The 27,107-nt window shown below is 42.8% G+C and overlaps 3 protein-coding genes across 7 annotated transcripts; 2 read left to right on the top strand and 1 right to left on the bottom strand.

Annotated features, from left to right (window-relative positions):
* Positions 1–1,979: 1,979 nt before the first annotated feature.
* Positions 1,980–14,471, top strand: plcd4b (phospholipase C, delta 4b). 4 transcript variants are annotated; one of them, XM_041057032.1, is made up of 17 exons: positions 1,980–2,163; positions 3,345–3,385; positions 4,602–4,652; positions 4,837–4,995; positions 6,784–7,012; positions 7,262–7,391; positions 7,570–7,801; positions 7,993–8,194; positions 8,322–8,466; positions 8,984–9,136; positions 10,566–10,736; positions 11,927–12,077; positions 12,337–12,453; positions 13,066–13,244; positions 13,423–13,555; positions 13,738–13,887; positions 14,086–14,471. In XM_041057032.1, the coding sequence occupies exons 3-17, from the start codon at positions 4,634–4,636 to the stop codon at positions 14,175–14,177; spliced, it is 2,262 nt and encodes a 753-aa protein (XP_040912966.1). In that variant the 5' UTR covers positions 1,980–2,163; positions 3,345–3,385; positions 4,602–4,633; the 3' UTR covers positions 14,178–14,471. The 4 variants fall into 4 exon arrangements, with proteins under 4 accessions (XP_040912966.1, XP_040912967.1, XP_040912965.1 ...); XM_041057033.1 differs by having other exon boundaries at positions 4,599–4,652; XM_041057031.1 differs by lacking the exon at positions 3,345–3,385.
* A 416-nt stretch (positions 14,472–14,887) lies between these two features.
* On the bottom strand, positions 14,888–23,818 carry znf142 (zinc finger protein 142). 2 transcript variants are annotated; one of them, XM_041057028.1, is made up of 8 exons: positions 23,541–23,818; positions 22,537–23,025; positions 22,199–22,426; positions 20,049–20,873; positions 19,718–19,895; positions 16,719–19,542; positions 16,537–16,642; positions 14,888–15,637 (listed from the first exon to the last, which is right to left on the bottom strand). In XM_041057028.1, exons 2-8 carry the CDS (start codon positions 22,961–22,963, stop codon positions 15,108–15,110), a joined length of 5,118 nt encoding a protein of 1,705 aa, XP_040912962.1. In that variant the 5' UTR covers positions 22,964–23,025; positions 23,541–23,818; the 3' UTR covers positions 14,888–15,107. The 2 variants fall into 2 exon arrangements, with proteins under 2 accessions (XP_040912962.1, XP_040912963.1); XM_041057029.1 differs by having other exon boundaries at positions 22,537–22,938.
* Positions 23,675–27,012, top strand: LOC121194267 (mitochondrial chaperone BCS1). The gene is made up of 7 exons (XM_041057030.1): positions 23,675–24,439; positions 24,595–24,734; positions 24,861–25,055; positions 25,582–25,645; positions 25,800–25,972; positions 26,239–26,356; positions 26,559–27,012. The coding sequence occupies exons 1-7, from the start codon at positions 24,120–24,122 to the stop codon at positions 26,809–26,811; spliced, it is 1,263 nt and encodes a 420-aa protein (XP_040912964.1). The 5' UTR covers positions 23,675–24,119; the 3' UTR covers positions 26,812–27,012.
* The last annotated feature ends 95 nt before the right edge of the window (positions 27,013–27,107 follow it).

Raw genomic sequence — 27,107 nt, 5'->3', positions numbered from 1 at the left:
ACAAAAGACTTCACTATCAAAACAATAACAGTAAACCTTATTGAAAATGATAACTATAAGTAGCAACAGAAAAATACATTAAACTTGAAATAAGAAAAAATACATTAAAATGCAGCCTGTAAATTATTTATTGCTGCAGTAAAACCACACTAATTATTTGGATGTCTGTCAGACTTTAGGTCAATACTTGTGGCTGCACTGTGATAAGCCAATATCATTGACAACATCAGCCCTTCCAAAATATCACTCAACTCTTATCCTGTTTATCACAGTAAGCGCATAAAACATTTCATTTCAAAGTAGGAACTTTTTTTTCTTCTTGCATTTCAAGTAAGACTTTTTCATCTTGGTAGTTTCTCTTTTTTTTGCCAAGCCTTTGTGGACTGATATGCAGCAGTTTAGTTAGACAGTGGATGTGTTACTGAATAGTTTTATGTTTTTTTTTACTGGTATTGTGTTTGATGGCCCAGTAATATATATAAAATGATTTCTGTCCAGAGTGAAATCTCAGAAGCTGATCTTATTCAGGCAATTTCATAAATAAACTTAGGATGTTAATAGTCTCCTCTACATGTGATAAGAGGAACTGCTTTCAGTCTTATTTACTTTTTGAGAGTTTCTTAAGTTTTTTTAAATCAACTAAATATATTTCATGACATTTTGCAAACAGTTTGTAGACCCACGTATGTATTAGTAAATCGTGGTCAGCGTCGTGGTGGGGTGGATGCTATCCCAGCATGCATAGGGAGATGGGGTACACCATAACCATGTCACCAGTCTGTCACATCTATGGGCAGTTCACCTGAGCTGCAGCTGTTAAAGGTAACACACAAATAGATTTTGATTATTTAATTGGGGGATATTTCAGTCAAAGTTTCAAAGTTATTTTTATGTTAGGTTCATTCTTAGCCAGATGAGAAAGTGGCTCACCTGTGCTCACTGAGTGCTCCATCTAACAGCCCCACAGACTTCACTGATGAGCTTTCATTTCCTTTTACCGGTACATTAACAGATTGTTGCCCCCCCATAGGTTCCATTATCCTCACAATGACTGAAATGGACATCATGCATCACGGAAACACCTACGTTCAAGCCTTCCATTTATGAGCAAATCCCGTCCCTTCGGGAGATGTTCCTAAGTATATACTGTGTGTTTTTTTTTTTGGTCTGTTTACCTTTTATGAGGGAAGAGCTACTGTAGCTAAAGTCATTATAGGCCTGGCTCAGAGAGGTTTTCAGATGGAGGAGTGCATTAGCTTGACTGGGTTGACCGTGGGGAAAGTGATGTTTTCCGTCTTTGTGCTGCTATTTGTGAACCAGAAGTCCACTGATATTCACCCATAATTACAGTCTAGTCTTTAGTGAGTCTGTCCTCTTGCAATCTTCTTGCAGTCTGTGTTTTCTGATACCATCAGACATCAGATTTGGCCTGAGGGACTGCTTTATCAGGGAAAAGCAAAGTTCTCTAACAATAGCAGTCAACGGCTACTTTTAATTAATTCTGCAGAAGGAAATTGTCTTCATGTACAGTAGGTATTGCTCACTGTTTTATGATTTGGCTTCTTTCCCGAGCACAGAAGACCTTTTCCCAGAATTGTGTTACCCATTATCAGTGCTGACACAGAAACATGAGAGACACTTTGAGCTCTGCACAGCATCCACAATCACCCGGAGGACGAAAGGCGAGGACAGACTGAGGCAAAGCAGGGTGAGGGGAGTGACCTTCACCAGATATAGTGCAGGGTCTGTAGATGGCGCAGTGAGGGAGTGGCAGGAAAGGAAGGAAGGCTGTTGGGGAGGGAGTGTAGAGGAGGAGGAGGGGGATGCCAGCGTGCGGCAGCAGTGACCAGGAAATCAGGTTTCTCAGACCCAGCGGTAAGACTGAAGAGAGGGGAGGAGAGAGGCTGAGCCAGACTCCCCTTTGGACACTCCCCATCTTTTTAAGGCACTGAGCTCGGTTAACGGCCCCTGGACTCTCCTTGAGTCTGGATCTCAGTGTATAGAGGCTAACGTGATGTGCACACCTCCACAGACCCTCTCTCAAGCTGTCCGTCCAGGATCTTACCCCTCAGTCCATGAGGCCTTTGCTGGGAAAGCTTTCCTGAAGTGTACCCACATCTGAAGATCTGATTCATAAAATCCCTTCTGAAATCTATACTTGTGGTAAAGTATCACTCTTTTTCTTGTCAAAGACAAATGCAAACTGTTATTCTTTCTATCTTCAGCTGCAGCTTTCTTGCATGCAGGCTTTGCTGAAGTGATGCTTTTATGTCTCATATTTCTGCCTCTGGTTCTAATTAACTCTGCACAAACCCCCTTCCCTGCCACGGTTTGGAGTTCTATATGGATTTTATTGGACAGGCAGAGGCTGTTCACTTGTTTGTTGAATTCTTCACGTAACTGTGTGCATGAAAAAAAAATACAGACATGGGTAAATATCAGGACACACATGTCACTGTGCTGGGAAAATGGCATGTACTCATGAAGGATAACAGTGATTAAAACTTAAACTAGATGCATGTGGAACACAGAAAGTATAAAGTTTTCAGTCTTCCTGACTTGGGTTGTTTATTCCCAGTTTCCATCCTGTCAGATATCCTCATGAGTCATGTCTGTGTGTGTTTGTGTGTCTGTGCGCGTGGTCAGTGAACTCCCTCAAGAAGTGGCCATGTGTGACTCATCCCTGAGGAGAGTGCCAGTCCAAAACACTTAAGCATGGCCCCAAAAATAAAACATCATGTGACCTAATTGGAACATGAAAGTATGGACCTGAAGTACGAAGGAAGATGTGTTAAACTTTCAGGGGTACAGTCTGAAAAACTTGGACGGAAAATGGAAATGCATTTGACGTGGCTGTGCAGAAAAAAAAAAAAAACACTAAACATGAAAGCACACATTAGTTTATGGAGCAAATAGCTGTGTGTAGCTGTGGAAAATAAGCCTCAGTATCATGGTCACTCTGTTTCCTCCACAGAAGTGTGATATTAAATTGTGAAGCAAATGCAAAATGCATTCCTTGCATCACATCAGTCATAGTGTGGTGAGAACTATGCCTGGGTGCCGGGGGTGGGGGACGGGCTCTGGGGGTGTTGGGCTGGCACAGGCGTTGGTGAAACATAGAGAACCCAAGATTAGATCTTGTTGTTTCAGGAGACAATGAAAGGAAACGATAGCTGTCAGACAGGAATACAGATAAACAGACCTTTGAAAACCTTCCCATTTCCTTTTTTTTAAATCCACATTTTTCAGCAAACAACAGAGATTTCACTGATGAACAGATTTTGGGCTGGATTTTTTTTTCATAAGCTACATTTCTGTATAACTCAGTGTTTTTATGTTTGCAGCTCTGGATTCTGCAGCCATCTTAGCAGCTCTCTGTGTGGTGGTACGTTGGATTAAATTCTGTTATCTGCCAACACACATGCTCACAGTAGCCATGCTAACATGGTGACGTTAAGCAGATACAATACCTTTACCATGTTTGCCGTCATAGTTTAGCATGTTATCATACTAACATTTCCTAATTAGCACTAAACACAAAGTGCAGCTGGGGCTGATGGGATAGTTTTGGGTGTATTTAGTCATAAACCGAAGCACTGACCAAATTGAAATGGAAAATATAATCTTAGAAGCATTGCATTACATTTGCATATAGATAAATCAAATTTAAAAGGAAAATCAATCTTTATCTACTCCTGGTTTCAGTCTGACTGAGACAGGCACAGACCGCTGAGTGTGTGTGATTTTTCTATGTCAGTAGGCAGACTGCAGGAGCTACCATGCACGAGCCTCTCAGTCTGCTTGCGGCTAATGTATGAGTAAAGATCGATGGCGTGACAGGATCAAGATTGAAACGCTGACTCATAAAGACACTGGCTGTTAGAAAGAAAATGCAAATGGTCCAGTCTACTACATACTTTCAGATTGTGTTAGTATCCTCCCTTTTTCAACCTCAGCGATCTTTTCAGGGAATCACATTTTTTTGTTTGCCACAGTTCCACATCACAAGTGTCCAACTTAGCAACTGAACAGGAGTTGACAAGTATTCAGTACTTTGCTCAGGGACGTTTCAGCTGTGCAGTTACTTGCCAACACAGAAGTTTGAGCCCAGATTTTACAGTTAAAAATATCAATAAGAATTCCCTTCACCATCTGTTACCCAGCTGATTCTGATTTTGTTAGATTAGAACTGAAAAGCTTATTACTGAAGATGATGGATGGACATGTTTCACATTCTTGGATCAGCAGGGAAATCCTCTATGGACAAAGTGAAGCAGCCATGTCCTTCCTTAACAACTCCAATCAAGATTCTTTTCAGTAATAAACTGTACTATTCGTTCCAACAAACCTGATCAGTGTCCGAGAAGAGAGAACTGATGTTTGTGTAACTAACAGCATGAACCAGGGTGTTGCTGAAAGTGTGCTCAGCAAATCTTATGTGGTTAAGTGAAGATTAATCTCATACTGTGATTATTTATATTTAGATGGTTTGGAGTAGTTAGAGCAGCTGGATGAGCAAAGAGCTTTTGTAAAGTTTATTTTGTTTAGAAATAGGGAAAAACATCTGGAACAATTCACTAACATCTGCTTCTTTTTAGCAGCATATTTCCACTGGCATGATTCAAGGATAGCAATGGATCCTGAAGGCTCTCGTGAGTAAATGTTATTCATTCAGTGTGCGGATGTAGAAATGTTTTTGATGATTTTATCATTTGTTATATTTAAATCAGTAGTAGTTAAATCATTAATTGGAACTAGTTACCTACTGCTCCTCTCTCTGGCCTGCCAGTTCTAATGGTGTAGTATCTAAGGTGTATGATTTTTCACATGACGCAGGTGTCCAAGATGACCCAGATATCAAGGTGATGATGGCAGGATCGACTCTGAGAAAGGTTAAATCCCGTTCATGGAAGAAGCAGCGGCATTTCCGCCTCCTGGAGGATGGCATGACTATCTGGTACAAATCCAGATGGGCAGGGAAAGGTCACTCCACCTGTGAGTAGAGAAGCGTGGGCACACTGATGGGTGACACATTAAAGGAAAAACCTGAATAAATGTATAGAGGGATATAAAAAATACACATGCTTTCACACAGGTGCACTGCACCCATACAATTAAGCAGTTAACATCCAGTCATGCTTTGTGGCATGTTTAAAAATGCTGAACAGGCCCAGCTGATTCTGATTTTGTATCAAGATGGAAAAAGGAGATGATCTAAGTGACTTTAAAAAGAGGGTTCATTGTTGGGGCACAGATGGGAGGAGCTTCAGTCACAGAAACTGTTCAACTGACTGGAGTTTCAGTAGGAACAGTGACATCTGCATTTAGATCTATGGGAAAAACATCAGGAAACAGGGTCAGAAAGTGTGCACAGTGATGACAGTGATGCTCGTGCATTAGTGTGATATGGAAGGACAAACAAGAGCAGCTCTTCAGCAGGTGACTGAGAATACTAATGCAGGACATGATCAGACTGTCAGAAAGAACAGTCTGCTCACAATCACATAGAGAGGAATAAACCCCTCATTACAAAGATGAATGTGCATTTGAGAGTCCAGTGGTGCAGAAACCATGGACACTGGTCTACAGAGATGTGGAAAAAGTGATATGATCAGATGAGTCATCCTTCATTTTATTCTCCACAAGTTAGTGAGTGCACTTGTGACGTACACCAAGAGAACAGGACAGGCCTGAATGCTTCACCCCTACAGTGAGGGGATCCAGTGTTAGGGGGGGGGGGGGGGGGGGGGGGGCATTTTGCTAGCATGGTTTGGGTCCACTTAACCGCTTAGAAGTAAGGGTCACTGCAAATCAATACAAAGTTGTTCTTATTAAGACACTATATGTTGTTTTTTCCTTAAATTCGTTACACGCCTGAATGTTTTCATGCATTATTGTAAAGACGTATTAACTCTTGTTTCATTTATCTGACCTTCTCTGTGAATTAACCACATTATATAAAGTTCAAGATCCTTGAAATTGTAGAGTCAGTTTATAGGTTAAAATTGTGAATTTGGGAGCACTCCTGTAGCCTGCTGGTAAAGGTCCCAGTTCAGCTACTGCTGGGTAGCTTTGTTGTATGTCATACCCCTCTGTCTTCCCCCTCATTTCTGTCTGTCCCTCTACCTTCATCCACGCAATAAAAGCAAAAATTCCATAAAAATAACCTTTAAAAAAGTGAACCTGACCACAAGCAGAATTTCCTTGCAGGCTGCATAGAAACCTTCTTTCCTTCAGCCCAGATTTCATGGCTGGGATCAGTTGTCAGGCAACCAGCAAAGACTCCAGGAAGTTACTTGGCTGATTTTGTTTGATTGAGCACCTGACTGGCTGTTTCCCACTGTTTCCAGTCTTTATGCTAAGCTAAGCTAAGCATTTACTGTACTGACATGATAACCATGTGCAGTGGAGTCCCTATGAAGAGAAGTTTAATTAGATAAAGTGTATTGGTGTAGTCCAAGGCTAGATAGTTATTACAGATTAGTAGAAATACAAAATACGAAAAAGGTACTGTATTCCAATTATACTCAGTTGGTTTAGTTCAAGATTTGTTCTGATTTTGTTATTGAGAGAGTAACACCACTAGACAAACAAGTGCAGAACACAAAAACCTCCCAACTAATCCCTCTATTTATTAGAACAAAGATTATTTTGGCTGAACATCTCACTCAACATACTTTCAATTTGCACACAGAAGAATATGAAATGCATCAAATAATTAAAGCAGTATAATCACCCACTGAACTGTTTCTTTGTCATGATCATACACTCATCATGTCTCAGTCTCAGTGGCTGAGCTGGAGGCAGTGCGTGAGGGCCACCAGTCGGAAGTCCTGCTGAGCCTCGCCGAGGAGTTCCCCGCTGACCTCTGCTTCACCTTGGTGTTTCATGGTCGCCAAGGCAACCTGGACCTTGTGGCGGAGTCCCCAGAGGAGGCCCAGGCTTGGATCCAGGGAGTGTGCAAGTTAATTCACAAGGCCCAAACGATGGATGAGAAGGAGAGGCTAGACCAGTATCCTTTTACTGTGATAGATCACTGAAGAACAACGGTGTTTATTCTGGTGTTGTCTGGTTAAAATACTGGTTCCTCCCTTCTCTGATCTGATCTGAAAGAAAACATTCTTTTCAATTTAAATTGTGCAGCCTATCAGATTATTTCAGCAAAGAACAACTGATTTTCTTGTAGAACTCTCCAGATATTAACATTAAATTTGAGTTTTCATTACATGACACATCTGAGTTTCCTTTAGCATCCGCTCAGATGGGTCTGGGACTGGTTTCAGAAAGCTGACAAAAACAAAGATGGGAAGATGACTTTTAAAGAAGTGCGGAAACTGCTGAAGATGATGAACGTGGACATGAATGAAGAACATGCCCTCCATCTCTTTACGGTAAGATTTCAATCTGGAGATTCAATATGTGAGGGTAAGAAGATAGAACAGCATTAGTAATTCATTTGAAATGCAGGTTTTAAAGGTCAACCTTGTTTTTATTTTGGGAATTTGCTTTCATATAGATAACAAGTCAAAAAAATCTAACAAATACAGATCTCTTCCTTTATATCCACAGATGGCCGATAAATCAGAGAGTGGCTCTTTGGAAATCGAGCAGTTCGTCCACTTCTATAAGATACTGACTCAGAGGGATGAAGTATGGAAGGTGTTCCAGGAATATTCTGGAGATGGGGAAAAGTTAATGTTGGAGGAGCTGGAGAACTTCCTGAGGACGGAGCAGCATGAAGGGGATGAGAGTGCCCAGCACGCCCAGGAGCTGATTGATCTCTATGAACCATCTGAGACAGGTAAAGGTGGCTGTGACTGAGAGCAATGTATTGCACTCAAACATCAGGGGATCACCAAAGTCTGTAGACTTTGTCCTCTAGGAAGCATTAATGTCTGGACAAACTTTCACAGGCATCCAGAGATCACTGAAATTTTTCAGTCTGTACCAAAGTGGTGGACTGACCAGCTCCATTTGCATCCCTCTGTGCAGCCAAGAAACAAAACACCATGTCACTAGATGGCTTCCAGATGTACCTGTGCTCCCAGGAGGGCTCCATATTTAAACCTGAGCATCGGGGTCTCTTCCAGGACATGAGCCAGCCGCTCAGCCACTACTTCATCTCCACCTCACACAACACCTACCTCCTGGAGGACCAGCTCCGAGGACAGAGCAGCTTAGAGGCCTACATCCAGTGAGGATGGCTGCACACACACCACACAGTTGACACACAGGAATTCATAGATGGAAGAGTAACAATGGAGTGAGCATTGAAGCAAAAACAAACAATGGTCTTTACTTACATCTGTATGTGTGCACAGAGCTCTGAAAAGAGGCTGTCGCTGTGTAGAGGTGGACTCCTGGGACGGCAGCGATGGAGAGCCCGTTGTGTATCACGGTCACACTTTGACGTCTAAGATTCTCTTTAGAGACATCGTTTCAACACTCAAAGAATATGCCTTCAAGGTGCGAAAAAAAAGCAAGTTGTCTTTGAAGAAACATTTAAATAATATGGTCTGTCCAGAATAATGAATACAGTGTTTCTGGAAACAGATGTTACTGTGGGCCTCTTTAAGTACTGTGAGTAGACTACCACTAATGAAATTTCGGTCTCCTCCACTGCTCTCGGGTGTTGGCAGAATTCAGACATAAATCTCAAAACCAACCCTTTAAATATAAAGCTAAGCTGAATTATAAACTGTATGTGCACCACTGTCTGTGTGCCCAGAAAAGTGTTAAACCCAGATGGAGCAGTTAGTAACCTTCACTGCCTCTGGAATCAGACGTACCCCTGCTAACTGACCTACATGGAGAACAACCAGTGTCTCCACTTCTCCATTTTATCCTATTCAAACTTTCCTACTCAACTTTAGGAGCATATGATGAAGAAATTGTTTTTTTGAAGGACTGTGGAAACTTACGCTTGATGGAAACTAAATACATTCCTGTAAAAGTTCAGTGTCTTCTTATCCTTGTTTGGCAGGCATCAGACTTCCCAGTCATCCTGTCTCTTGAGAATCACTGTGGTGTAGAGCAGCAGACGGTCATGGCTCAGCACCTCCGCCAAATCCTGGGTGACACATTACTGACCACCCTGCTGGACGGACAGATCCCTGAACAGCTTCCTTCTCCACAGGTTTGAATCTCTTTGGGTTTTCTTTATTTTTTGTCAGATGTGTACTTCCTACGGTGAGGCAGCACTGGAACTCAGCTTTACTTTAAACCTGTCATGAAACTTCAACAAGGAACACAAATGATAGTGACCATGAGAGACTGTAAAGATCAGTCTAAATTAAACCCTAACTGACAAATAAAGCAAAGTATTCTAAGTTTTGACCTGCTGATGAGGCCTAATGATCTGTCTGTACCAGATTTCATAACTTTCCATTCAATGATTGTCGAGACATTCCACCAAAAAATAAAAATGTCAACCTCATGGTGGTGATAGAGGAAAGAGATCACCAAAGTCACTCAGATACATCTTCTGAGGACAATGAATGTCTGTACAAAATATCATGACAATGCATCCAGTAGTTGAGATATTTTAGTCTGAACTTCAGCGCCATCACCAGGTCATAATTTCAGTTTGTCCAATACTTTCACAACCAAATACTTGCAAAACTTTATTAGCACAGCTGCACGTTTTGTGCTACTAGCAAACTAAATAATGACGACTGAACTAAAATAACAACTGTAGTAAACATTACACCTGCTAAACAGGGGGTGACTCCCAGCTGACTTTGGGCGAGAGGCGAGAGTGGTACACCCTGAACAGGTCACCAGTCTATCACAGGGCTGACATATATACAGACAAACAACCATTCACACTCACAGTCACAGCTATGGACACACCAGTTCACCTAATATGCATGTCTTTTGGACTGTGGGAGGAAGCTCCACACAGTAAAGCCCTGGTCCAGATTTGACAGGGTGACCATGTTGACCACTTCACCACTGTATACTGACTAACAGTAAAGTTTTAAACACTGCCCAATTTGGGGGAAGCTTAGAGATCATTAACAATACAGAGACATCTTAAAGATTAATGGTCTACCTGTGCATCATTATCCATTCCACACTGAACCTAAAAGCAATAGTATGACTTCCAAACTCTTTTCCATTAGAGCACTTAGGACAATCAATGCCAACTTGGAGTAATGGCAGATAATTGCTATGCAGAATTCCATTGAGGATTTTCCCAATTAAATAGCTGTGCAATCCTGCATTTAGTTAGGAGACAGGAAAGTGCAAGGAGATGGACCACCTTCATGAGTAGTCTGGGCACTGAAGACAACAAGGACTGATGATGGGGGATCTTCTGTCAGTTTGTCCTGCTGGTCCATCCCACATTCCAACACTCACTCAGCATCTTCTGCTGACATGTGGAACTATATGGATTTCATCATGTATCTGGATTAAATGAAACTTTCAGCTTTCCTTGTTTGCACTTTCAAATCAACAGAAAAATACTACAGATGAAAAGCACAGATGGACACTACATACAACTTGTAGACAGACTCTGTTGCACTCATGACTGCATGCCTGTTTATTGGTGTTCATTACAGGAACTGAAGGGGAAAATTTTGCTGAAGGCCAAGAAGATCGGTCGTCTAGAAGACTGTCTCGATGAAACCCTGACAGATGAAGTTAGTGATGAGGAAGAGATGGCAAACGGTGATGCGGAAAGCCCGTCTGCAGAAGACCCACCTGCTGGGAGTCTGAACGAGAATGCAAAGGTAGATATACTCAGTACTCACACTTTCTGACCCTGTGATTTCTTGCTGTTACTCTGTTTAATCCTGGACAGATTTTATTTCTTTTATTTCTTTAGCATTGTTAGAACATGCTTCTTCAGTGATTCTCAAAGTGGACGTGAAGACAGATTGTCTGCAGACACAGTGAAGAATATCAGAGGCTGTAGTGAAGCAAGACAGCTGTGAATGGCGCTTGACAGTAAAGGGAGACAGGAAACTGGGTTGGGACATAAACAGGGAGGCGAGACTGGAGTAAAAGAAGGGAGACAATGAAAAGAAACAGGAAACAGATATGAGACAAAGAAGAAAAACAGTAAAATAAAAAAATAAAAAACAGAATCCACTGTACTTCTCCTTAGATGTGGGAAAAACAGCTCTCTGTGAAAAACATTGAATTGGAAATGTGTAAATCTGCATTTCAAACTGAACTTTTAACAAATTAACCAAGAATAAGTGTAAGTGTACAAGTGAACTGCACAGAGCAGCTACAGCATTTCCCTGCTGGGCAGTGAGAGATTAACTGGAAGCATTTGTGGCTTTAATCATTTAATTAGTGCTGATGAGGCAGAGAGAAGCAGTCCCAATATTTTACCCAGAATGCTTAGCTGCTTTAAGGCTTTCATGAAGATTTACACTCATATGTGAAATGTGTAGTAAGTTATAGGCCAGTGATCAGATACTGATTACCAGAAAATTGTCCACTATAAACATGAAATTACAAATAAACAGTGTGAAAAAAGCTGGGAATTAAACTTAACAATTATACATAATTACAACCAATTAGCAGCTGCCACCTCACTTCATTCCTCTGACCCTGACATATTCAAGTATTGATTTTATATTTTTCATTTAAAATGTTTTCTTATCCTTGAATGATGTGACAATGAATTATTTTCCAATAAGCAATTGTTGTATAACCTAATATTACATATTCAGCTCTGCATATCATTTATATATATATGTTTTTTACTTTTTAATAACTAGCAAGTAATTAGTATTTTTCTAGAGCAATTTCCAATTCTTTTCACGCTATTAAGCTCATTTTAGTTGTAAACAAAATACAATGTAATTATTCTAGAATTACTGGCCTCTGACTTACAGGGTTAATGTTTAAAATCATCGGAGTAGGATTTGTTTGTCGACTAACGTTTTAACATTTTTTTTCTCCCCAGAAATCCAAATTGTCACGGGAGCTGTCAGACTTGGTGGTTTACTGCAAGAGCGTGCACTTCCATGGCTTTGAATCTGCTGGTTTACATGGCAAATGCTACGAGATGTCCTCGTTCTCTGAATCCAAGGCCAAGAGGCTAGCAAAGGAAGCAGGTACCATTAGTGTGAGGAAACTGTGTATTTAGAGGAAGGGTGGAGAACTATTAAATCTCAAGCGAGGGTGACATTCCTCTGATAAAATAACACACCTGTTTTATGACTGTGATATGTTATACATGTGTAACATAGTGTATCTTTGAACATGATTATATCATTTATAACTGTATCTGCATTATAGATGAAAAAGCAAGATGATTTCTCTGTTTATGCTATAGAAACACATTAGCTTTATTCTTTTCAAATCTCTCTTCAGGGACCGATTTTGTGCAGTACAACACAAGGCAGCTGAGCAGGATTTACCCCAGTGGCCTCAGGACAGATTCTTCCAACTACAACCCACAGGACATGTGGAATGTGGGCTGCCAAATGGGTGAGGGGAAGATTGCCCTCTGCTGGATGAACCAAACTTTTGTGCCAAAACCACTGATGTCCCGTTTCCAGTCAGAAGACCAGAGTGTCCCAATGTCTGCAGACACAAACTTTGCAGTTTGACTTGTGTTTAACTTGAAAAGAGCTAAAATCATATGGTTACATAAAATATTTCAGCTAGATGTATTTCAACACTTTCAGGATCAGACACATTTAATAAATTTGCTTTTTTTTTTAAATTAATCCCCATGTGATCTGAAGCTTGATCCTGTCAGTTTGTCAAACCGTCAGTTTGGTACAGTCTAATTTGTCAAATAAGGGCAGCAGTTGTTACAACTGTTGACTTTGGTGCACTTTTAATTTGTCCAGTGGCTTCACTGCCACCCCCACCTTCTCCTACAGGGAGGACAGAGACCAGGGTCAAATACATAACATCACCCCCACAGCTGAACGGGTTTGACAGGACAGATGCTTCCTGTCACAGGGTCTCAAACTGATGCTGTCTGCTTTGATAGCTAGAAAGATGTCTCTGATTCTGCGAAATCAAATGATTCAGCCAGCGACAATAAAAAACAAACATTGTTAATTGCATTATTTCCCCTCTTTCCCAAAGTGGCTCTGAACTTTCAGACTGCTGGTCTGGAAATGGATCTGAACGATGGGCTGTTTAGGCAGAACAGCTGCTGTGGCTACGTCCTCAAACCTGACTTCATGAGAGAGGGCAGCTCTCAGTTCAGTCCAGAGAAACCTGAGGAGCGGCAAGGCTACAGGCCACTGCGCTTATCCATACAGGTTCAAAACTATATGAACGTCCAGCTCGTTTGTGGTTGTAATGAGTAGCCACTCCTGTCAGTGTGTGTAAGCTGTGTAAATGTGAGGCATGGTGTGGCAGAAAACCAGAGAAAAATTGTAATATCCTTTTCTGTGCAAGTACAACACATTGGTTTCTATATATAAATGTGTTGATCAGGTGATCAGCGGGCAGCAGCTACCAAAGGTGAATCAGAAGGAAGGCTCAATTGTAGACCCGCTGGTCAGAGTGGAGATCTATGGAGTGCCACGGGACCAGGCCAAGGATGAGACCAGTCACATCAACAACAATGGTGAGAAAGTGTTCAGTGTTTTTATACAGATTAAAAATGTACGTCTTTTATATAAATGATTCTGATAAGGACAGGATGTGAAAAAGGGATTAATTAAGCAGGATTAATTGAAAAGGAAATTCAAAAATGAAAAAGGTCACGGTCGGTTGTGTTCATTTCTTTTTACTGGCCTCCACCTGCAGGTTTTAACCCAGTGTGGAACGAAACTCTAAATTTCGTCATCCACACCCCTGAGCTGGCCCTGGTTCGCTTTGTTGTGGAGGATCATGACAAGGCTTCCAGGAATGACTTCATAGGACAGTTCACTCTTCCGTTTACCAGCATCCAAGCAGGTGAGCAGAGTTTACGCGGAGCCAAAACACAAAGCGTGACACTGAAACCACCGGGGTTACAGCTCACTCCAATATTTATTAAATATTTAGATAAAGTCTTAGATTGTGTCCAATTCCAGACACAGGAAAACCCAGGATTCACGCAGTCCCATTGTGTTTAAAAGCTCAGTCAAACATAAATCTTCTTCCTCTTTCCAGGATATCGTCACATACATCTGCTCTCAAAAGATGGAACAGCTATCCCTCCCTCCTCCATCTTTGTCAACATCAGCATTTCACAGCTCACATGAAGAAGTCACATCTGCAGGTATGAAGCCAGAGGTGGTCACATGTCCAGTGTCTCCACAAACCTGACAAGGAATTTTAATATTTGAATATAGTACTTCAATCTGATTTTGAGCATTTGCCAACCTAAAGTAGGGCTGAACATTCATACTGAACATTTTCCACAGACTTAAAAGAGCAATCAGCTGGTGATATTTCAGAATTTAATAAACTACTAAGAAACAGGGACTGTCAAAAAAAACGTCCATGTAGTGTTTCAGCTGTTTGCCTGCATTTATTTCTATTCTTATGCCTGACATGCACTTCCACAACTCTTGAAAAATACTTTTTAAAAATTTTAATCATGTCCTGTCATAGTGTAGGAACATTAAGGACTGCTGCATGTGTAGAATGTCTAAACATACCCATTTGCCTTTATTTATACTGTTCATCCAGACGTAACAGTCCCTGGTAATAACTGAAAGTGTCCACAGTTTTAAAATGTAATGACAGAATGTGGAAAATCCTGTCATTCTTAAAAACTTATTATAAAATGCTCATAGCTTTGCATCATCTTGGTTAATCTGCAGTTAAGTGCCTGCTTTCTATTTACTAGTAAAGTACAAATTCCATGAAGTTATGTTGTGTAGAATGTAAATGTGTATACAGGCCTGTAAATACATGCTATGCATTTTCAGAATGGTTCAGCACCACTGAATAAAACATCTTTGACTCATTTATTGTTCAAGTTCATTTATTCACGGTATTATAGTTCTTTATCTAACACACACACACACACACACTTCATTCAATCTACATTCCCTCACTTAGCAATATGTACTGATGTGTTTTCCTAGCCTTTTACAATACAATTAAATCCAGTGATGAATTTAATATTGACAGATCTGTCACTGTTAACAGTGATAAACTTTCAAAGTCTGAATTAAACACTCTTTTCAGTGTTGTGTCTCACTCTCTTCCCCTCTTTGCACAACATCTTCAACTGCTACTACTTCTACTTCAATGGCTTTCCCCTCTTCCTCCACCTCTGCTGCTCTCTCATCCAGAGTCCCCTGCAGGGCCTCCTTCAGGGTCAGGCTCACAGCTTCAGAGTCTCTCACCACCCCTTCCTCTACGGACATCTCCGGGTGGTGTCTTTGCAAATGCTTGACCACTTGGAACTTCTGTTTGGCTCTGTAGGAGCAGTGGCGACAGCAGAAAGGCTGCTGCTTGGTGTGAGAGAGGTAGTGATGCCTGAGACCTGCCGGCCACCTGAAGGCCTTGTGGCACAATCCGCACGTGTAAGGCCGATCGTCGCTGTGCTGCCGCTGGTGGGTCTTCAGTATGAAACTAGTCTTGAAGGCTTTGCCACATTTTTCACAGACGTAAGGCCTCGTGTCGCAGTGCTGAGTGTCCCGGTGGGCACGCAGGGCGTCCGCTCTGTTGGTGCGGTAGTCACACTCATCGCAGGCATATGGCTTCTCTCCTGCAGAGAGTAAATACATATGTTGTTTTTTTCTGGAGTTGGAAATTCTTAACATTAATCTGTAAACTACACTTACAAAACCAAATTCAGATGACTGTTTTCAAAACTATTTCAAAATAGTGGAAAGGATGTGAAGCCTCTTCTAATGTTTTGTGTCATTATCTTGGTGTAGGATGCAGCTCTGACCAACCAGTCTGTCTGTCTTTGTTACTTCAGTATACAGTCCTACTTCCTGCAGGACAGTGTTGTCCTCATAAAGCATCAGTCTGTTCCCACACTGTCTTTGTACAGACAGAGAGTTTGTAAGTCATCAGCTAAAGTTGGGTCACCTGTAGGAACTGTTGGCTTTAACTTTCAAGGCTTCATTTACTTCCTACTGCTGCAGGTAAGCTGTGAGTTAACCAGTTTGTTTTCTATGAACCTGAGAAAGAGTTTTCAGGTTTTGGTGACCTTATGTTTCTTATTTTTATTTTAACATTGGGCAGTCCCCACCCGGTTAGCTCAGTTGGTAGAGCATGAGACTTAATCTCTCTGGTTCGTGGGTTTGAGCCCCACTCTGGGAAGCACCGCCTCCCACCTAAGACTCTGGTGCATTGTGGACTGGGCGGCAGTCGCCCCCCACGACCTGGGCCCGGACCCAGATAATGACATGACCTTGGGCAGTTTACCACTGACCTTTGTACCATTTGAGGTTTTCCACTGGACATGAGCTGGTGACTTATAACCTGTAGTGTTTGTTACTAATTTTGGGAAATATGGCTGAGCAGTAATAATGATTTAACAGTTTTTGTGGAAAAGGAGACTGAACCACACATACAAGACCACAAAATCACAGTCAAGTAGTTCCCTAGTCTTAGACAGCACTGATATAACTGTCCGTTTTTATGTGTAGCTGATACCTGTGTGCTTGGTCATGTGGTACTTCAGCTGAGTCGCCCACTTGCATTTGTAGCCGCACTCTGGACAAAGGTACTTCTTCTCTTCTTGGTGAACCCTCATATGAAGCTGTGGTAGAAATGATTATAAAACAAAGAAATGAAAAGAAAAAAAAATGTACTCATCCTATAAACTTTGAGCTTACCTTGAGCCTAGATGGATCGGTGCAGGTGTAACTGCACTGCTCACAGCTGTAAGGCTTCTCCCCAGTGTGTATGCGAATGTGCCATGTGATCTTCTGCTTGTTGCGGGTTGAATACTTGCAGTCCGTGCACGTGTACAGACGCTTGCCTCCGTGTGAACGGAGATGCTGCTCGAACACCAGCTGATGCCGACAAGCAAACGGACAAGCGCCGCACTTGAGAGGCTTGTCCTCCAGAGATCCCTCCTCGTGTTCGTTCAGGAGGTGCTGAGCTAACAGCTGCCGCGCTTTAGTGGCAAAGGGGCACAGCTGGCACTGATGTGCCAGGTGGGACCTCTGATGGATCTCCAGGCTCTCCTTTGTCTCGAAAGGCTCCTGGCAGGTGGAGCACTTTACCTGACGGTGCTTGCTTTGTTGGTGGGTCTTCAGTGTGGCCTCGCTGCTACATGTGTAGTCACACTGCTTGCATGAGAAACAGACTTGAAGCTTATGCACACGCTTACAGTGGTTTCTCAGAGCTATTTCTGAGCTGAAGCGAGCGTCACAGTGAGTGCAAGCATGCCCTAACTCCCCTGTGTGGCATCTGAGGTTGTGCCGCCTCACGTCGTCAAGCGTGTAGCCGCTGAAGTCGCACAGTGAGCAGAAGTGTGTAGGCTGTTTGTCGTGGATGCGCATCTTGTGCTGACGCAATTTGGTCACAGCCCCGAAGGTCTTGTCGCACGTGTCGCACTTGTGACGACCGATTCCAGTGTGAAGAGACTCGTGCTCCTCCAAGCGATAGCGCCTCGTGGTGGCAAAAGGACAGTACTGGCAGCGGTGAGGCCTGACGCCTTTGTGTTTGAGTGCCACGTGCTGTGCCATGCATCGTTCTTGCTTACAGGTGAAAGTACAGTGCTGGCAATGCAAATGTTTCGGTTTAGAAACACCAAACTTCTTCTTCTTCTCGTGAACATGCAGAACATGACGGGTTAAAGAAATTTTAAATTTGCTTCTTTCATTGTACTCAGCCTCCATGTCCTCTTTCTCTTTGGCTGACTCATTGTCACACTTATCATCCGCTTCTTTCTCCTCTCTTTTCCTAAACTTTTTTTGGCAGGTTGAGAGGTGCCGTTCAACCGTTGCGACCCTGACCGCTGAAAAATCGCACCGTTTGCATTTAAACTTCCCATCTTTTTTAGTGTAAAGGGACTTTTTCTGCTGTGATGCACCTCTGCCTTTGTCACGTGAAGCCAACTGTTTTTTCACAAGCTTGACTTTCAGTATCTTACTATTATTGCTTTGCTGATGTCCTGATTCAGTGGGTGCAGGGGCATCATCATCATCAAACCCTTCACCTACTGTTAAATGAGATGTAGACACGTCCTCTTCTTGCTGATGACATTCCTGATCATTTGAGCCTGTGGAAATGTTATTTTGTGAAGACAGAAGCTCGGTCTGATCAGAATCTGTTCCCTCAGGCAGCGTTTTGGATCCCTCCTTACCCTGATCAGAGCTCTCCTCTGTAGCTAGACATGTATTTGAAATGCCTACAAATGTCCTTGTTTTTCGTGGAAGTGCCGGGCACTTCTTTGCAAGGTGACTAACAAGGCCTCGCCTCTGTTTGAACTGTGCACCACAGGCTTGGCACTTGTGTTCCTTTATCTTTCCGTGGCACGACGCCTGGCAGTGGTACTTCAAAGTGGTCTCCTTGAAGGTTACATAAGAGCACTTGTCACAGCGATAAACGTCTTTAGTCGGCACCACATGCATCTGCACCCGTCCCTCCAAAACCATGGCTTCTGCTTGGTCCTTGTCGTGCTTCTTCATTGCTTTCAGACGGACTTCAGATTCTAACGGCTGATTTTGCTCAGGAGGCAAAATGGAGCCGATTGTTTCGCCATCACTCTCCACCTCAGGAGTTTGGCACTTCCCAGGATCAACTGGTCGACTGGCTGAATGATTCAGAGGCTCATAGCCGCCATCTACGTCACTGAGTTCGCACCCTTCATGTTGCGTCGCCACATTATCTTCCTCTGATGAACTCGCCGATGTAGAGAAGTCTGCCTTTTCTTGAGATGCAACAGAGGCAGCTGTCCTTGGAGTTTGATTTGCACAGTCCTCCACCACATTTTCCAATGAGGGGGTTTGATAATCAGTGGCAGACAGTGCAGTTAAAATAAGAGTACAGTACTCCTCTGGACTGTTGGCAGACGGAGGACTGCCTGAAATACCTTCATTAACAACCTCTTGAGAAACGACATCAAAAACATTTACTGCATCCACAGTTTGTGATCCAGGTGCAGTTTCTTTGCTTGCGCTGTGATCTGCTGCACCTGGAAGATCAGACTGTTCTCTCTGGGATGGTGGATGCCCCTCAGTGGATTGTTCAGACAGATCATGAGCTGTTGAGGCCTTATTGTAAAAATCCTGCAAGATCTCTGCTGAGTTCCTCTCCTTCTCCTTTGCAGCGTAGTTCTCCAGCCATGCTTTGTCCCCGGGTACGTACCCATGAGCTTTCCTCTTGTGCAAGAAGAGGCTGATGCTGCTGAAGGAGGAATAGAAGCAGAGGGCACAGCGGAACTCTTTCAGCTTGGTGTGTTTGCAGTTCTCATGATTTTGAAGGGCTTGTCGGTAGCAGGTAGTGTATGTGCAGTATTTGCACTTAAATACAGATGGCTGTTTCTCCTCTCCAGAGTGTTTGGCCAACATGTGATTGCGAAGCTCGTATTTGCGCTTGCAGGCATAAGCACAGATCTCACACATGAGTGATTTGGCCTGATGTCGTAGTTTGTGGCTGTTTAGCTGGTCCATGCGGTGACAGCGATACGGGCACTGATCACACTGATACCTTAGAGAGGAGACAGGAAGTTTAGTGATAACAAGAAAAGTGTATATCAGAAGCTGCACCCCCCCCCCCCCCCCCCCCTTTCCCTGCTCAAATAAAGAGCAAAGAGATAACTTCTGCACATTTTGTGTCCACTGATGCTTAAGGCACATAACCACAATGTCCAAAAAAAATCTACCTGAGGTCTCCTGCATGTTTCCTCATATGGACGTTCAGATAGTGCTTCCATTTAGTGACGTATCCACATTCAGCGCACATGAAGTTCTTGTCGTCGGAGTGAGTGAGCATATGTTTAGAGAGGTAGGACTCATCTCGGCACCTGAAATCACACAGGCTGCACTTGTGGGGCTTCTCACCTTTTAAAGAAAAAAAAAAAGAAAAGAACTTGAGAGATTGAGAGTTGCACAGCAGCAGAACAGCTACCCAAACAGCAAATGTGAAAAGTGGATACTATAAAATGAGAATCTGATGAGAAAACCTTTACAACACTGAAACTAGTCCAGCCTCACCACTGTGCATCAGCATGTGTCTCTTCAAGCCACGTTTATGCGAGGTCACGTAGCTGCACTGAGAACAGCGATGGATCTTCTCGTTGGCGTGCAGGTGTCCAATGTGCTGCTCAAACTCCACAGGGTTGAACGTGACGAAGGAGCAAAAGTCACAGCAGAGCTCCTCATTCCCTGGGTGACCGTGCCGCTGGTGCTGGAGGAAAACTGTTTTATTGGAGCAAGAGAAGTCACACTGCGAGCAGTGGTAGGCGAGGTGTGTCCGATAATGAGCCTCCATGTCCTTCTCTTTTGGAAAAATGGCACCACAAGCATGATGGCGACATTCTACTGCCTTGATCCCATGGACTTGGACAGCGTGTCTGAGAAGCTCTTTGCGCACAGAACTGTGGAAAGAACAAGCCTCTTGGAAGCAGGCCACTGGCTCGCTGTCTGGTAGGATGTTGTGCATCTTCATGTGAGCCTTCAGTGACCTGCTTTGGTGGAAACTTTCCCCACAGGTGGGGCAAGGGTAGCTGTGACTGTTTATGCCACCTTCTGCCTCGTCAGCATGCATGCTGACAAGGTGGCGGCGGATCGCGTTCCGCTCGACGGCAGAGTATTCACACAAGTGGCAGCGGTGAACCTTTTCACCCGCCTCACGGAGCCTATGTATGCGTAGCTTGCTCTTGCTGGTGAAGTAACGCTTGCAGGTGGGACACTGGAGACTGGGGTCAGGAAAATGCAAATGGAGGTGCTCCTGCAGGTGGGACCGCATCTTGAAGCAGCGCCGACATATGGGGCAGGTGTGGGTACGATAGATGTGCTCCGCCCCCTCTGCAAGGTACCCTAACGGACAAGAACATGAGACACAAATTTTAAATGGAGACAAAGTTTGTTAGTGCACAAGAATAAAATCTATGTTGTCTTTGTGACAGTGTTTTCTCCTCAGGTGTTTCCTGGTGTTGTTATTTGCTGCTGTTCAGTTTTTTGACGTTAATCTTTGACTTTGGTGTGAAATGTTTTATAAGTTACTTAAATGAAATGAAATGAAATGAAAAGTTTAGATTGGAAATCACTCTTTACTGGAATTGCTAACAACTCGTGGACATCTGTGACAATGTGCCCCTAACTAAACACTGTTTTTTTAATCCAAAGTAACTAGTGACTGTAGCTGTCGAACAAATGCAGTGGAGTAGTTCCCTCGGATGTGTAGGGGCAGTGGATGTATAAAGTAGCATAAAATGAGGATACCCAAGTAAAGTACAATACTTGTGTAAGTGTACTTAGTTACTTTCCACCTCTGGATGTTTGTAGTTGTCTTGAATAAATTTCAAACACCATATCTGCAACATGAAAGTGTGGAAAGACCAACTGGGAGAGAATTAATACACAAAGACATGTCCACCATCTGGTTAGCGAGCATCTACATAAAACTTGCAATTGCACATCAAAATCACCATCATTGTAGAAACCTTTGTCATCATATTTACACTGAGTTCTTCAACTTTTTGGTGAGATAATCAGATACAAATGCAGGAGACTGAAGTCACCAGCTCTGCCATGACTCAGCAAGTGTGATGCAGACTCGGACTGACGTATGTGCTGTTTGGTCATGTGACATGACTTCATCGAACACCTGTGCTGGCTGACTCATCAGCTGTACAGACTGGTGGAGTCAGTAAGTCCGTCTCTGCTCAGGTTTGGATCGGTAGTTTTTACTGTGGTCATTTATTTTGCAGAGAACACAATATGTCTCACTCATCCATGTCCCGAGCAAGTGATTGTTACTTATTTACGTACTTCATGTTATCTTTGTTAATGTTTAATTCTGATTAATATATAGTGAATGTTAAATTGATAGTCATGTGTCATCTCTCCGTCTTTCCTACTTTTGAGACAGGCTGTGGAAATTCACCTTCTCCTATAGTAACCAATATGTCTCATTGTCTCTCAGTGAAATCATTAATGGAGGATGTTTTTTGTTGCCTTGAATATTATTTCCTTATGTCTTGCACGCCTTCCTCTGGCTGTTATATCCTTATAAACCACTTGTATGTTTAAATGTCAACTGGCATAACTTGTAATGGTGTCACTTCTCTGTACATTTCAGTCCTGCATCTGTAAATTGGCAGGTGCTCACTTTAATCTACCAAGCAGATTGGTGCATGTACCTTTGAATTTCAGCGGTGCAGTGTCCACTGCTGGAGGACTGTCTCTTTCCACTGTCCTTCTCATTCTTTTAATATTGTGCCTTTCCCTCTCAAGCTGTTCCTTGTGCCCATCTTCTGGAGAAGATGATGCATAAGCTGGGTTGGATTTCATTTTTCTTTTTGGCCTGCTGGGAACTTGAGGCTGATGGCTTGCGGTACTGCATACGGTTGTGGATGCTGTCTCGTTCCCTAAGAACAGATGTGCCAAAATTTTAAAGTTAAATCAGCAACAGAGCAGTGGAGCTATGGGTTTGTGTAACATAACATAGCATAACATTCTCCTTGCACTGTTTGTTTACCTTGAGCACATGTTGGAAGATGGTTGTGCTCCAAAACGTGGTCACTCAGCTCTTCTGCATTTTCAGAGACAAACTGGCACTGAAAGCAGCCAAAGGGCATGTGGCCCAACAAGTGTCTCTCCATCTCACCCTGTGTAGGCAGTGACACTTTGCAGGACTGGAAGGTGCAAGGAATAAGAGTGAGACCATGTGTGGACATCAAGTGGGCTTGATACTCCTGATGGTCTGTACTGCTGAACTGGCAGCCTTGCTCGGTGCAGGCGAACGGGCCTTTAGGGTCACGTCCACTGTGAGTGATTTTGAAGTGTTGTTTCAGAGCATCTGGTTTGGAAAAGACCTCATTGCACTGAGAGCATTTGTAGCTGCCCAGCTGCCCTTTACTGGACGGAGCGGTCAGCATTTCTGAACAGGGGTGAGAGACAAACATGTCATGGTCTGAGCAACTCTATCCACATTTTTCACACTGAGGATCAACTGCCTCCGTTGTGTCTGGAAAAAACAAACAAACAAATAAACCAAAATTTTAAAAACTCAATAACAAATTTGAAATGTATGCTCATGTTTTGTTACTATTTTAAAATACTCTGAGAGCATTAGATACATACTGTACACATTATACACCATAAATATTCATCATCACTTAGTTTTTGTTGGACGGTGCAAGTTAAATTACCAATTTTATCCATAATAAAATGAAAACACAACCGGTCTGTGAGGACTGTAAATGTAACCACTGAATAATGACGCGCAATAACATGCATATTTACCAGCACATACCAAACACAAGTACACTCCTATATTATATGACCTAATCTACCGTACAATGAGAATTTCGACCTACTGCCCGAGTTTCCGCAGTGCTTTCTATCTGACAAACAGATCAACGTTTATCGGTGCAGCAGTATGTGCAGCACATCCAGCTCGTACAAACCGGCCTTTTCTGCGTGTTACTAAGAGGGATTTCTTAATTTATGTGAAGTCTTAGTATCCGATGTTACACTTACTTTTCATGACAATGTAAACTGGTATCTATGGGCTAACAACATCGCCGTTAACGCTAGCTGAGCTAACGTTAGCTTCTTGTGATGCTGGTCGCAAACTGTTCAATGGTCAGTTCCTGTCGGCCATTAATTCCATGTTTTTTTTGCGGTTCGTATAGTAAAATGCACACTGTATTATCCACCAACATATTTGTCTAACTTGGTTGTTAGCTCAGTTTGCGAGCAAAAATTATGTTACGATAACCCTCAACGGGAAGAGGAACGGATGTTTCTAGGCAGGTGAACAGTCGGACAGATATTCATCAAACACAGGAAGTGTAGTAGAGGTCGCTGCCACTATTGCACGAACCTACCATCCATACATTGCACACATGGAGACTGTAGCTGGCTGAGCTGTGCTGTTTTACAGAGAAACGGTGTACACCGTTAAAGACCATGGTCACAAGATTGCGGTATGAGTTGAAGACAAAGAAGGCAGGTCCGCGGGATATTATTAATTATTTGACATCAGTAGAAATTAACACCAGCTGTAATTAGATTGCCCAGCCTGGCTGCAGGTCCCTAGCCGCAGATATCAACAACATGCCGCTGTCAGACTTCCTGGACAGCCTGAAAGACAACCCCTACTTTGGGGCAGGCTTTGGACTGGTTGGGGTCGGGACAGCATTGGCAGTGGCCAGGAAAAGTGCCCAGGTGGGGATGATCTTCTTCCGCAGGCACTACATGATCACTCTGGAGGTCCCCAGCAGGGACAAGAGCTACCACTGGCTGCTGAGCTGGATCACCAAACATGCCAGGCACACTCAGCACCTGAGCGTGGAGACCTCCTACCTGGCACATGAGAGTGGACGGGTGCACACACAGTTTGACTTCCACCCAAGCCCTGGGAACCACATCATCTGGTCAGAAGAATTAATTAATATACTTCATTACATTTAGTTTGACATGGTAGCAAAAAGCTTTACATGAGAGAGATAATGTGTACATATATTAATTTGCTTGACAAACAGTTTTCTCTCTGTCAGCAGTAGACACTGTCATCCTTTGTGCTCTGCAGGTATCGGAGGAAGTGGATCCGGGTGGAGCGGACCAGAGAGAAGCAGATGGTGGACCTGCACACTGGAACCCCATGGGAGTCTGTCACTTTCACTGCTTTAGGCAGAGACAGACAAATCTTCTTTAATATCTTACAAGAAGGTGCAGGTCTACAGTATATACCTGACAAGTTTCAAATAGTCTTGTCATATTCAATATTCTTAACTTTTGTTGTGCCCTTTAACCATTTAGTGGTCATTTAGTGCAGCTGTCCATAATGTTTTGTAGCTAGAGAATTGGCCCTGAAGCAGGAGGAAGGACGGACAGTAATGTACACAGCCATGGGTGCTGAGTGGAGGCCCTTTGGATTTCCACGGCGACGCAGACCCCTCAGCTCCGTGGTCCTGGAGGTTGGTGTGGCTGAAAGGATTGTAGACGATGTGAAGGAATTCATCGGAAACCCCAAGTGGTACACGGACAGAGGTAAAATATACCAGGGCTTAAACTTACTCATTCACTGTGTATGGAACTTATCTCTGAGTGTTTCATTTTTATTTTGCCCAGTTATATAATTCATGTTTTGGTATTGTGATAGTTACTATTGTTGGGTGTTGTGGTTCCAAGACTCGACTGAAAACATTTTCTTAATGGTGAATTCAAATTCAACTGTGACATGTGGGATTTGAGAATTGAGAGAGCCAGCTGCTCTCTTGGAACTGTCTTGGAACTGTCAGTTTTTGTTCTCCAAGATGCGCTTGAATGCATCAAGAACAAATAATAGTATCAGGGGTCATATTGTTGAAATGAAGAAGTGAATGAAAAATAAATTCAGAAAGTAAAGTTTGATATTTATAGATGATTTTCATACTGTAGTGAAACAACACACAACTTCAATGTCGTGGAGAATGGTGATGTAACTTGTACAATTTGTACTGAAAAGCACGATGTGGTAGCATTGTCAGATTCCAGTCATTCAGTGATGCTCATCTGGATGACCGTGATTTTGCAGGCATCCCCTACAGAAGAGGATACCTGCTGTATGGACCCCCAGGATGTGGAAAAAGTAGCTTTATGTGAGTGTTCTCTTACTTGGAATTTAAGCTGTTCCTATGTACAGTCTCTGTAATTAAAATATGGACTAAGTCTGGTAAAGTTCTTTTACCTCATGTTAGAGTCTGTATATTCTGTATATCCTCATCTGCTGTTTGTGATTCTTTGTTTTTTCAGCACGGCACTGGCAGGCGAACTGGGCTACAGCATCTGCCTGATGAGTCTGAGTGACCGAACCCTTTCAGATGACCGTCTGAACCACCTCCTGAGCGTGGCGCCGCAGCAAAGCATCATACTGCTGGAGGATGTAGATGCAGCCTTTGTCAGCCGAGAGCTGCTTCCCACAGAGAGTAAGTAGAAGGGATAGACCAGTGGTTTTGGGTTTGTTGTAAGTGGCTAATCACAACATTAATTGTTGTCGTCATTCTTATCATAAGTATTCTAATTTTGATCTTTTTTCATCTGTATTTTAAATCATCAGATATTTTCATTAATATATAAACAAGTTAAAATTCTCTTCTGAGGTACTTGGCTGCGTTGCTCAGACAGACACCGTCTTTGTGTTTGATTCTGATTGAAGGATCACTTTCACATCACGTCTGTCTTTGCCTCACAGACCCTCTGGCCTACCAGGGAATGGGAAGGCTGACCTTCAGTGGTCTGCTTAACTCTCTGGATGGTGTGGCTTCATCTGAGGCCAGAATAGTTTTTATGACCACCAATTTCATTGACAGGTAAATTGAAATACCCCTCAGCTTTATGAACAAAAAAAAAATTATACTTATTTATATAACTGGATTACATAAATACCTTAAAAATGGACATTACAGCCTAAGCCATGGTTATTTATTTGAGTTCTATGACAATTCACTGGTGAGTTTTACATACATAAAAGAGTATTTTCAGTGATACTAATTTTCAGTTCACTGCACACAGGCTAGACGCAGCGCTGATCCGGCCCGGCCGTGTGGATCTGAAGCAGTACATTGGCCACTGCACACACTGGCAGCTCTCCCAGATGTTCCGGCGGTTCTACCCAGACGAGCCTGCTTCTGAAGGCGAGCGATTTGCGGAGTGTGTGTTAGCCGCCCACTCTGAGATCAGTGCTGCTCAGGTGCAAGGACACTTTCTGCTGCACAAAATGGACCCTGTGGGATCTATAGACAATGTTGCCCACATGAAAGGATGACAGGACCGGAAGGTGTTTGGAGACTGAATAAAGAGAAACATGAGAAAAATGAGTAAACTGTCTTTGCATTTCCAGTAGGAATTATGTTATCATTGAGACAGATGTGATTTGATACCATCAGCTGTATTGATACCAAATAGCTTTCCATAGTTTCTGAAATAGGCTCTTTAGAAGTGTCAATTCAAGCTACTCAATGACCAGCAGTAAAGTTAAGAGAACTTTATTCATCATGAAAAAAAAAGAAAGAAAATAATGTAAAGTATGTGTTGATGTAAACCTTCAACCAGCAGGCCACT

The sequence above is a fragment of the Toxotes jaculatrix genome, chromosome 15 (genome assembly GCF_017976425.1).
Source record: "Toxotes jaculatrix isolate fToxJac2 chromosome 15, fToxJac2.pri, whole genome shotgun sequence".
NCBI lineage: Eukaryota > Metazoa > Chordata > Actinopteri > Toxotidae > Toxotes > Toxotes jaculatrix.
The sequence above is the reverse complement of the archived record's forward strand: the minus strand, read 5'-3'. Positions and strand labels throughout refer to the sequence as shown.